Here is a 12,365-nt window from a genome sequence, read left to right as displayed (position 1 = left end):
GTTTGATCATAATTTATTTAAAAATAAGGATGGATGAAGAGTCTAAGTTAAAAACTATTATTGTTCAATATTATCCAGTAAATAAACCCGTTTTAAAATTGTAATTATATAATACTAATGTCAACGATCAAATCGATAAAGATTTACATTAGTCCTTTAACAACGTCAAGACCCATGAATATAAATACAAGACAAGCATTTCATCTCAATAGAATCAATATTGCATATTCTCATTAGTAATTGGTACTATCGTTTCTATTTACCAAATCAATGTGCCTCATTGTTTATGATAATTTTAATAATATTGTTATTTATGAAAAATAAGTAAAACTTACTATAAATGTAACATTTTTTATGACATAAATTATCGCATAACACACATCAAATTTGGAATTAAAATTTATATCATAAAAAAATGAGGTTTGTGAATGCTCATGATTAGCTATAACATCCCAAGAGAGTGAAGGATTTTATTATGGCATTGTGATTTCCTCCATCCTTGATGCCCTTGTTTGAGATGCATAAAAAAAAAAAAAAGGGAAAAATAAAATCTCGAAGCTTATATTGAAGTTCTATTTCAATCATTCCGAATCCATGCCCTGGAAGCTGCAAATATGAAAAAGTAAAATAACATATGAGTTAGTTTGAAAGCATTTTAGAACAAGTAATCAAAAAGAGATTAACGTGTTAAAATTTAAACTTAATTTGAAAATAATTTAATTTTGGATTCGATTCAAGTTAACTCAAATTTAAATATTCGAATTAGCTTTAACTTTCAACTTTTAGATTAAAATTGATTCATACTATCTGAGCTCAAACAACTTAATCGAATCCAGTCCTAAGAACATTACCTTGGGTTGAAATTTCCCATTTGTGATCGAAACTGAGGTCCCAAAAGAAGTACCCACGAAGCCCAAGGGCCTGAGCAAACCCAATTTTTATAGTGGTTGATATGGGATCATCATACCCAATCCATGTTGAGCCCGCATATGAATATGTGGATATACTTTCCAAATCATAAGTCACAGTGGCACCATTTTCCTTATTGAGCTCCTGGGCCAGTTGCAACTGCTGGCGAGCCAATCCCATTTGAATTTGGGTCCTTCAGAATCCAAGACTTCCCCTAGAGAGGCAGGCCCATAACCATTTTGCTACCTGGTAGCCCGGCTTGTAGCCACGATTGCAGCCCATTGCTTGTGCTTAGGTTGCTGGTTGGGTCGTACCACGCGGCATGGCCACCGGTTGATGAGATATCCCAAGACCCGTGATAGTCGAAACACATTGGACTGACCCAGTCCAGATTTCGAACTATCGACTCAACTGGGTATTTTTGTTAGATTATGTGTCGACAAAGAAGTCCACGGAGAAGTACACAGCGGCGGTGAATAGTAGAGGAGGCTGGTTCGTGACCTTAGCTTCTTCGTCAATGGGGAGCCGCTATTCTTGAAGCAGCAGGCTCAAATCATCCATCTCTCTTGGGCTCTTAGGGAACTCCCAATCAAGGTCCAGCCCATCAAACCCAATTTATGAGCACCTATGTACCACGAAAACGGAAACGGAGAAACATGAAAACACGGAAACGGAAACGTGGAAACACATTTTTTTAAAAACATAGAAAACGGAAACGTAGGAAAACTTATAAATATGAAAAATATAAGAGTTTTTTTTATAAATACTAAATTTTTTATAATAAAAATACATAAACATGTATAATATAAAAATAAATAATAAAAAAAGAATGAAGAGAAAGAATACTATAAAATAGAATTATAGAACCTATTGTAAATTATTCTTAAGCAAACGTATATAGATATTTAAGAAAAAAATAACAATACACACCAATCTATATAATATGTCGGGAAGAGATGAGTAACACATCAAAAAGTAGAGAGAAGATGAATTCAATATGAGATTTAAAGACATTTTCGGTTTGAAAATATAAAAGATATGTATTTAATCGATTTTATGATTTTTCTTCTAAAATAAACGTGTTTCAAAATTTTTCAAAAATTTTGAAATGGCCCGAAACGTTTCCTACAAGTTTTAGAGAGTTTCGGAAACGAAAACGTTTCCAAAACGTGGAAACACATCCTATTATAAGTTTCCGTGCTACTTAAATGAGCACTTTACGTGACTGAGGATCTGAAGCTATGAGAACAAAGAGTGAGGAATCACATCGCCACCACCAATGGAGAAAAGTGTCTTCACCGGAGGAGTTTTGTAGCGGAGGGTGGTGGTGAAGTTGGACAGAAGAACCGCAGTCGAATTCGCGATTTCAAACTTGTATGTAATGTTACCTGGAAAAAGAAAAGCATAGTAAATATGTGTGAACAAAGAAGTCTTTATGGCTGATGGAGGGAAATTCTCAGACCATGAAGGCCAATAAGCGGCTTTGACTGCCGGCCGCGACACATCGACACAGCCAGTGGCTGCCATGGTTGAAAGGCAAACAACCATAGAAAGGAGAGCCACATAATATTGGGCACATGCCATTTTTCTTATAATAAAGTTTTGATATTTGACAAATGCAACCCCACCATTAAAGATTTCTGTTTACATATATAATACAAGCTATCTATATATAAATGAGGAGACATTTTTTTTTTAAGTTTAAACGATGACCTATTCAAAATTGTCTTAGAAAAATCAAGTGACTCTTTGTCCACTTCATATTGGCATTAAGCTTGAAGTTGATTGTAACATACATAAATCATATATGATAACATAAACATATTTCTTGCTATGAAATTCTAGCTGTTTTATCCTCAGTTTCGTGTGGTATATAAATACAATTTTATATATTCAAAAATGATATTTTACATACCAACAGTTGAATATCCATAGTTATAAACAAACTAACGTATCATTATATAATTAAATGATTTTGAAATTAAAAATAAAATAAACAATCTATGGATACCCACAATTTATATATGATAGAAATCGGCCAATCACTTACATATATATACATATATGTTAAGGACCACTTCAGTCTCAATGGTTTACCGAAAAAAAACAAATGAAAGTGGCATCAAGCCATGAAACATGAGTGAATAAATATAAGAGAGAGATTCAAAGGAGAAATAAATAATTAATTTTCAATTCTAAATTTGATTGGGTGGCTCATGTGTTTGTCCAGCATTTGTGTATGCTTATGAAAATGAAGGAACATGTGGAAGGAAGATCACAACATCAATGATTTTGAGAGGTGTACATTTGCAGCTATTCTAAAATCAATATGGTTTGCGCATCCATTAGTATATGGACATCCCTTAACCAGAGAATGCATGACACCTCATCCATGTCATCTGTCCATAGTGAAAAACAATAACTTTCTTTCTTATTAACCTCAATTCCTTGTCAACCTTAATTGCAATTTTGTCTTCAATATAACCCAGTAGCACAGTAATGCTTGAATTTGAATTGTAACAATAACATTATAACTCTTTTCTAGTTTGAAAATTAAAAAAAGAGACGAGGGAACATATGAAAAACACAGATAGATATCAAATATCTCATTCAAAACTTAGGATCAACCCATTTCATCCTAAGCAAAGCTGCAAGATTCTTAAACCCAACAATACCCCTAAAGGCTTCTTTCTGACGTTCAGTCCTCCTAAGGTTGTTTCTCTATAATCTTTGTATTTACTCTTTCAAAGCACTCTCCCAAAGCTATTAATGTCATAACCATAAACATAGATTGTAGGTCAAATTGCCTTGAAAAATCACTATGTCCAACTTATTTGTTTTCATATGGCATCATTGTAACGGATATCGGAATTCATTATTGAATCTTCATCACGACTACTGTTGTCAATCTTGCATAAGACTCTAATTAGGAATCTTATCAACACCACAGACACCGCCTCCTAGGATGTGAGAAAATCAGAGTTACTAAGGAGCAAAAACGCAGGCTTCTTTGAAATTTTGGATGATTAAGCATACCAAAGATGTAGAAATGCAAGCTTTTGTTCGGTGTGTACCTGTTAATCCCAAGACTGGTTCCAGATTTACGTGTTGAAGTCTTGCTGTAAGCTCAACTGCATTCTTGAGATCCTCCAGTCCTTGATGAGAAGTTTTGGACGCTGGCAATTTCCCCTGAAATATTTACATAGAGCTGATTAACTTCATTCTTGAACTCCTTGCAGATTGTTTGCATATTTGCTAAGGTTCCTGGCAGCTGACACGTCTGTTTTCAGTTTAGATTGCAGTCTTTCATTCTATGTCCCTGAAAGAACTAGCAGTTTTTATGGGGATTCAATAAAAGTCTTTCTGGAAGACGTTTGGTTTATCATTAATGAAATAGATCGAAGAGTATTAGCGTCTAGCCCAGATAAGGTGAGTGAAAAGAGCAAGTTTTATGTCAGAAATTCGAAGCTCACTGCAAGAAATCCAGGACCCAGCTCTAATCCAACTTTGACAGAATGAACTCTGCAAATTGAGGGGCAGATAGAGGAAAAGTGGTGTGTTGGTTTTGCAAGCCATTGAAGAACTTTGGCAAGTTTCAGGCAATTGATGCTTTTGCTTGCCATAAAAGCAAGCAAGCCAGCAACTTGGTCCCTTGTAAAACAGAAATGTTAGCGAAGTACCAACTTTGAAGCTATCTAAGGTATATGTGTGTACAGTAGAAAAAATAAAATTCTTTTATATGTTTAATCAGGCTTTCAATAGGAGGAATTTCAACTTTTATACTTTTTTGGTGATTCTTTGGTCAACTGCCTATGAAATATGCACTATATCAGACAGAATCAAAGGAAAGGATGCATATCTTTACTGAAAGCACAGCTAATTAACTGAACATCCCCAGAATTGTGGGTTATAAAGTGAGATTAACAAGAACATGTCAGTGTCACATTTTGTGAGGTGACTGCAACATATAACTACCAACAACTATTTAAGAGGAGTGAGCTGGGATAAATGAAAATGTCAGACTTGTAAGCATTTTAGTGAATATATTGTTCTGCAGCTACCAAGACAAAGAATGTCATTTATGTTTGATATATATATGTTAGACAAATCGAAAAACATGCCCGAAGACAGAAAGTGCTAAGAAAACCTTAAAAAAAAAAGCCAAATGCACAAATACTCCAAATAAGAACACACTATTTACGCGAAAAATTCAATAAGGGAAAAACCATTGACTGAAGATATATAAAATTTTCACTATAAATAGTAATATAGATCACAAGATGGAGAAAGACTATTTTGTGCTTCCTTTGGCTAAGCTGTCAATCTTAGCTCACTCTATGTTACATCTCTCACACTATCTCCTTTTACATACACTTTAATATAATATTTATATGAAAACCTTTTTTGGTAGAGCTATATTCACAGGTAGCATGTTTACAATAACTCTCACCTGTTTTGCATGCAGGTTATACCAATTTAGCTGCAGGTTACTCATATTCTACCAGTTAACTGTTGCATTTATTTAAGTGTAATTAAATGTTTATCTGCTAAGTCAAGTGGTCCATATACTTCTCCTAATCCTCAGGACAATTTTTATATATAAGATATAAACCAAAACAAAGTTTTGGCAATAGGTATAAACACTTTTAGTCTTAGCATAAGAAAGAAAAATTAACTTTTGATAATAGACTTTAGGGGTAAAAAATAAAACAATTCTCTGCAACATTACATGGGATGAAAAATAAAAGAATGAAGCCTGACTATTTCGTAAGAACCCTGCATTATCCTCTGCTTACCAGGAAACACAGCAATTACAACAGTGGTTTACAGGTTGTGTGCCATACTTAATAAAGAATCTACAATTTCTTGAAAATCTTTAGAGATTAGCCCTCCACTCATCGTGGTTCCGGTTGAGTAATTGTTGTGTCATTGACTGAAAATATTTTCTCCTTGAAGATGCAATTACTATATTCATGTTCATCTCTTCTAACTGAAAAAGCAGGCTTCTTTGGGGAAGGGATATCTGCACTTTCATTTTTTAGCATGTTATAAACTCTGAGCATGGTTGGTCTATCTGCAGGAATTTCCTGAACACACAATAAAGCTACTTGCATGCATCTCTTTAGTTTCAATGAAGAAGAAGAATCATCCAGTGATGAATCAAAAAACTTCATGCTTTCACCTTCTCTCCACAATCCATACCCCTGAAACATTGCAGATTCCCAGACAGATTTCAATAGACTGAAATTTTGTCTTTTACTTAGTATAAAAAAGAGACTTACATATTCCAAAAGGTTTAAATTTTCATTGCTGCCATAATAGCATGAGGTCTTCTTGCCACTTATGATCTGCAGAAGAAGAACCCCATAGCTATAAACATCATACTTTATGGAGTAAATACCTTTTCTTACATATTCAGGAGGAACATAGCCACTGCAATTCAACATAGCAAAGAAAACGCCATTATTCAACACGACACTTGAAGAAATGTTGTGTCACATCGCAACTTAGGCAAATTAATTACTTACTATGTTCCAACTATGTGGTCTGTGTTAGCTTCGCATTCATGTCTTCTGAAAGCTCTAGCCATGCCAAAATCTGATATTTTGGGATTCATTTCACTATCCAACAAAATGTTGCTAGCCTTTAGGTCTCTATGAACTATTGTAATGTTTGAGTATTCTTGCAGATATAAAAGCCCTTGAGTAATACCTTCAATGATCCGAACACGTTTTTGCCAATTTAAAAGATACTGCTTGTTAGAATCTGTAGATACATTATTCATTCTTTAGTATCATACCTGAAGGATTTATTGTTATGCAGAGAAGCTATTTAAATCCAATCAAAGATATATAGAGGACAATAGGGAACACAAAGTGGCATACCAAAGATGTAGAAATCCAAGCTTTTGTTAGGCATATATTCATAAATCAGCATCTTTTCTTCCTTTTGGGTGCAAATTCCCAATACTGGTACTAGATTTACATGTTGAAGCCTAGCTGTAAGCTCAACTTCATTCTTGAACTCTTCAAGTCCTTGATGAGAAGATTCTGCAAGCCTCTTCACTGCTATTTCTTGTCCCTTCAGTAACCTCCCCTGAGGGTTAAAACCCACTACTCTTATAAACAAGACATACTATTAACCCAATAGTTTTTGAATAACATGAACAACCCGACAAAATGGCATCAGTTGCAAATCCTAAACCAGTGCCTAAAATGTAAGAACCTGCTAGCATTACCTTGTAGACAGGTCCATATCCACCCTCGCCAAGCTTATTATCGTTTGAAAAGTTATTCGTAGCTGCTTTAATTGTTAGAAAAGTGAATACTTGCAGCTTGTTTGCATCACTGTTAAGGATTTCAATACCTGTTACTATGATTTTCAGTTTAGATATTGAACTCTTCATAGTACTCATAATCCCTGAAACTAAGTTGAATGTAAAGCACAATTCAGTCATACAAACAGTCCAATCCCATTATTTCATGGTTGATTATAGCACTCATATCTAACTATAAGCTTAAGTTACCTGTTGTTTTGAGTACTATTTTTTTCAAGCAGCAAATTACAGTACCAAGAAGCAGCATAAGGGTAGCTGTTGTAACAAGAATTATTATCAGCAAACGCCGCTTGTCCTGCCAGTCTTTAGTACTTTCCTTTTGAGCTGAAAAAGCATTGCTTATGTTCATTAGAATCACAAAGTTATTAAACTTGTTTAATATTTTAATAAAACGATTTAATCAGAAACACTTAGGATTGATCTTCCCACTGAAATTCCTCTGCATTTTCTCCGTTTAAGCCAATGATGGAGAAGATAACATACCAGCTGAAGAAAGCTCCCATTTGTCGTCATTAGAGAGCTGGAACACATTGTAACCAAGCAGCCCTTTCTCTTTTGCATAAGAAACTTTAGCTGTTATAGCCTCCACACCATCAAAATTGATCCAATTTGTTCCAGCAGCGAAGATGTTCACAACATAAGTATGATTATACACTGCAGTAGCTCCATAACCATAATCTTGAATGAACGATTTGAGGAACTTGTAACCTATAGAACCATCTATTGTGATACTGGGACCAGAAGCCGGTGCACCAATAGCATTATCGGTTGGACTAAGAAGTGTCCACGCGTAGCCATGGTAAGGCAAACCCAGAACAAGTTTATGAGCTTCAATTCCAATGCTCAGCCATTCATTTATACTATTATTGGTATTGAACCAACCTGAAGAACTATATAAAGCAGCATGAAACCCTGTAAAATTATCCCTTGTAGGCACATAATAGTCATATGCTGAAACATGTATCCAATTGAGATTCCTTTTCAATGATTCTATGGGGTAAATGACCGAGTCTTGAGCAGGTAAGTGATGGCTGGTGATTACTAGTAAAAGCTCTGAAGTACCTGAGTTTCTTGGCTCTGAAATTTGTCGAAAAGGGTTCCTAAATTTGTCATGTTGATGGCTCTGTTTGGCTTCACACCAGCAAGGTCTAGGCCATGGAAGCCATACAGCCTGGCTGTTTCTATGGAGGATTTGATAAAAGTCTTTCTGGAAGATGATTCGTTTATCATTGAAGAAAAGATTGAAGAGTCTTGTCCTCCACCCCATATTGATAACAGTGTTACAACGGATGGGTTTTTGCGTTTCACAGTGGTGGTGAAATTGTAGAAAGATTGTTCAGAAGTTGAGTTGAAAAAAATATGATAAGTGGAGGAGTTTATACGAGCGAAACCGCACATAAGGTGAGTGAAAAGAGCAGAATTTATTTCAGATATGGGGAGCTCGCTGTAAGAATCCCAGTAACCACCTCTAATCCACCTTGGTGACGAGTCCTTGCAGCAGGAATGTGTGAGAGAAATGAAGAGGAAGAGCAGGAAGGCGATGGTTTTGTCAGCCATGCTTGATTATTGTTGATTAGGGCTCGAGTCTGGTACTTAAGCCAAGTTTGAGCTTGTTGTGGCTCGACTGAACAAGCGTGCAAATTTGCCCAACTCTCTTACGTAAAACTCTAAATTGGCTGCGATTAGAAAAACGACAGATCAATTGTCCTCTGATGACTTCATTGATAGATTTCGTGGGAAAATCAGACACTTTCTCCTTGTTTTTAAAGCACATGCTGTATAGGTAAACCTATGTAAGAAATTATTATTATTTTTTTGTTTTTGGGGAAAAATTCAACTCAGTTATTATTGATTCCAGTTTGAGTCTTGTATTTAAGGGAAGTATGAGTTTGTTGTTGTTTGACTCCACAAACATACAAATTTATCCTCTTTATTTTATTTTATATAAGACTTTAAATTGCATCCAATTGGAAAGAAACGAAAACCATTGAAAATGAGTGATTTTATATTTGATCAAAACTCATATTCATTGGTAAGTCAATTTTCAACTTGGGTAACCACTTGCACATTTCTCTTGGACGCCTCTTTCTTGTTGCTTCTTTGCTCCGTGGGAGATAAACATCTCAATGTCTGAAAACAATTAGCTAAAAGTTTCAAAAATGTAGAAACTTTAAGGGAAACTAAATTAAACACCCATTTAGCCCCCCTTTTAGTAAAAATGCTCTGTTTTTCTATTTTTAAATAAAAATGCCTATTTTTCAAACTTTCAAATAAAAATGTCCTAAATATTTTTTAAAATATCAAAACTACCTTCCATCACTTCTATATAAACTCTCACTTATATACATTTCTCATATCATTCAAACACTCATTCTAATTTTTATTTTTACTTAATATTTGATATTGTGAATTCGCTTAAAAAAAATTCATATTTTTGAATTTGAATCAAAAAAATTAATTCGTGAGAAAAAAATATTTATACAAATTTTAATTCAAAATTTAATTTTATTTGTTAAATCTAATTTGTAAGTTATGTAAAAGGGGCATTTAAATATTTGATAATAATTTAGAGGTTAAACAAAATATTAGAAAAATATGAGAGAATTTTGATATTAAACAATATATGAAGGTTTTAAATAAAATGTTAGTAAAATATAAGGGTATTTGGATACAAGTCAACTTATGAGGGTGTTAAATGAAATATTAGATGATTATAGAGGTTGAAAAATGTTAGAAAAATGAGGGATATTTTGATATTAAACAATGTAAGAAGGTTTTAATTGAAATGTTAATAATATATAGAGACATTTCGATACAAGATAATATATGAGGGTGTTAAAAAATGTTAGATAATTATAGGTGTTAAATAAAATTTTAGATAAATATGGGTGAAAAATTGGCCACTGAAATTCGTCCAATTTCATGCAAATTCGGTGCAATTTTTCCTAACTAAACATGTATCTCATATCTAGAATTCATCATAACATGATTTTAGGCATCAATTTCGGAAAATCACAACAAATTCATCAATAATTAAAATACGTTCGTACGTATTTATATATATATAAATACACTGTTCACACCAATTAATTTCTAAGCATACTTCCAAATCATGTTTATATCACCAACATCACAATTGCATTGATAAAACAAGACTCTAATACCAATGTAAACAAAAATAACACAAATCAAAGATCATAGAAAAACATACCCGATTTAGAAATTTGAAACTTTAGTGATGATTGGTAATACAATGCACTCTTGTCGGAATTCACAACACACTTTGCTTGATTTACTTTCTTGTTTTCTATAAAAATTTCTTCCAGATAAAGAGAGTAGTGGAGAAAAAAGCATTCTATGAGATTTTTTTTTAGCGTAAAAAAGTAATATCCCAATAAAAGTTACGCTCATTTATATTAAAAGAGAGAGTCACAGTTAATTTCAATAATTGTCAATGGTAAAAAGGTCATTTTCATATATATAAAGGTTAATTTTATCTTTTAACCCTAATGGATTTGGTCAACCCAACATAGGTGGACCGGATCCAATATCAAAGATCAAAACAATGATTGGAAATAGAAGTTCGGCCACATTTTTTTTAAAGATTAATTATTTTGAGTAATATTATATGCATATATTTTTTATACATAATTTGAGTATATATTTGATATGTTATTATGTGACTGAATATTATTTATCTTTAATTCAAAATCATTCATGACATATAATTTATATATTTAATTTATATGAAAAAAATGTGCACACAATTTTATTGAATTATGTTAGCCATTTATGCCTTTGAATCCTCATTTTTTTAATAACATTTTTTACCCAAGACTCCAACTTCATACCCATTTTATTCTCTCCCTAAGCTTACAATTATACAACCTTAGCCACTCAAACTTATTTCATTCATATTCTTAATTAAAAGTCACTTTAAAATCAAAGAAATGTTATTAAGACGACGAGCTTTCTTTAGGACTTAAAAAATATACAATGCTGTTGTTTCTGACCCAGAATATTGTAAAGTTCCATTATTCTAACTCTGGTCTCTTTTAGCCAAGCATGGTCCTTCCCTGGACAAATAAAAACTTACAAACAATGAAGCCATTTATTCCGAGGAAAGAAATTTGAAGGCGTCAAGTCAATGTCGTCAAATGGCATTCGATGCAACATCAACCGAAAATATTTCTGAACTTGTAGCCTTTTCTTTTCATCAGTCTGTTCCCAGAAAGCAGGCTTCTTGGGGATGATCATTTTGCTGTTCCTGGAAACATAGAAAAGCTGGTTGGCAAGAATCTCAACAATTTACAACAACAGCAATTGCTGATGCGCCAATTCCACTATCATCAGGATTCCTGGACACCAGCAATTTTCCCAGATCGATCCTAGCTTTGAAATTCTGGTAAGGATCCAAAAATATTTGGATTAAAATGCAGACAAAAAATGCGAAGGTTAGGTAATTTAAATATCTTTGCAAGGAGTTCGCATGGCATGTTTTTAAAAGTTGAATGGAGAGAAGCAATCTAATTTAAAATTCCACATGGGTTGTCCCCGCTCTTTGTTTCCAGGCACTAATTCTAATTCGACTGTGACACGGCATCAATGTAGGTCAAATCCTCCCAAATATACTTCGATTTTTTGTCTCCTGATTATAATTTTTTTTTTTGCATTAAATGCATGAGTTGACGGCATTTACTTAGCTATGAGTCTATGACCCAGCAATATCACAGCGGAGAAAACATTAAAAAGAAAAGTATTTAATAAAAAAAATAACGAGAACAAAATACCCACGGTTATAAATATTTATTTTAATTATTTTATGACCTGATTATTTATATTTTTGTTATAATTAAATAAATTTATACTTTTAATTATTAATTTTTTATTAAAAAATTTTGTCATTATTAATCAGATTGGATCGAAATCAAATTTACTTAATCTCAAAAATTAGTTTAACTCAGTTTAACTCAATTCAGATTTTAGATAAGTTAAAATCAAATGGTCAACTTATTTTAGAAATTAAGTCGAATGTAAATTAAAAGAAGTTTAGCTTGATCTAGATTGAGGTTGACTCGATTTAAAAGAACAAACTAAATTGTTCGGTTTGAATTTGATT

At 33.2% G+C, this 12,365-nt stretch overlaps 1 protein-coding gene and 1 pseudogene across 3 annotated transcripts; both read right to left on the bottom strand.

Moving 5' to 3' along the window:
• Positions 1 to 822: 822 nt before the first annotated feature.
• Positions 823 to 2,436, bottom strand: LOC123200290 (annotated as a pseudogene).
• Positions 2,437 to 5,644: 3,208 nt separating this feature from the next.
• On the bottom strand, positions 5,645 to 8,909 carry LOC123200575 (receptor-like serine/threonine-protein kinase SD1-7). Of its 3 annotated transcripts, XM_044615819.1 has the most exons (8): positions 7,730 to 8,909; positions 7,436 to 7,570; positions 7,276 to 7,335; positions 7,148 to 7,191; positions 6,795 to 7,005; positions 6,438 to 6,675; positions 6,192 to 6,342; positions 5,645 to 6,119 (listed from the first exon to the last, which is right to left on the bottom strand). In XM_044615819.1, exons 1-8 carry the CDS (start codon positions 8,511 to 8,513, stop codon positions 5,805 to 5,807), a joined length of 1,938 nt encoding a protein of 645 aa, XP_044471754.1. In that variant the 5' UTR covers positions 8,514 to 8,909; the 3' UTR covers positions 5,645 to 5,804. The 3 variants fall into 3 exon arrangements, with proteins under 3 accessions (XP_044471754.1, XP_044471753.1, XP_044471751.1); XM_044615818.1 differs by having other exon boundaries at positions 7,148 to 7,329; positions 7,730 to 8,908; XM_044615816.1 differs by having other exon boundaries at positions 7,148 to 7,335; positions 7,730 to 8,907.
• Between the last annotated feature and the right edge of the window lie 3,456 nt (positions 8,910 to 12,365).

Source organism: Mangifera indica, chromosome 17, assembly GCF_011075055.1.
Source record: "Mangifera indica cultivar Alphonso chromosome 17, CATAS_Mindica_2.1, whole genome shotgun sequence".
Taxonomy (NCBI): Eukaryota; Viridiplantae; Streptophyta; class Magnoliopsida; order Sapindales; family Anacardiaceae; genus Mangifera; species Mangifera indica.
Note: the sequence above shows the minus strand (reverse complement) of the source record. Positions and strands in the feature narration are given on the sequence as shown.

Excerpts from the sequence above, each read along its gene's own strand:
- LOC123200575 (XM_044615816.1), bottom strand. The coding sequence starts at position 8,513 with ATGGGGTGGAGGACAAGACTCTTCAATCTTTTCTTCAATGATAAACGA. Across the intron at positions 7,571-7,729 it reads ATGGGAGCTTTCTTCAGCTG|CTCAAAAGGAAAGTACTAAA; the intron begins GTATGTTATCTT and ends ATGCTTTTTCAG. Across the intron at positions 6,343-6,437 it reads GACCACATAGTTGGAACATA|TGGCTATGTTCCTCCTGAAT; the intron begins GTAAGTAATTAA and ends GTTGAATTGCAG.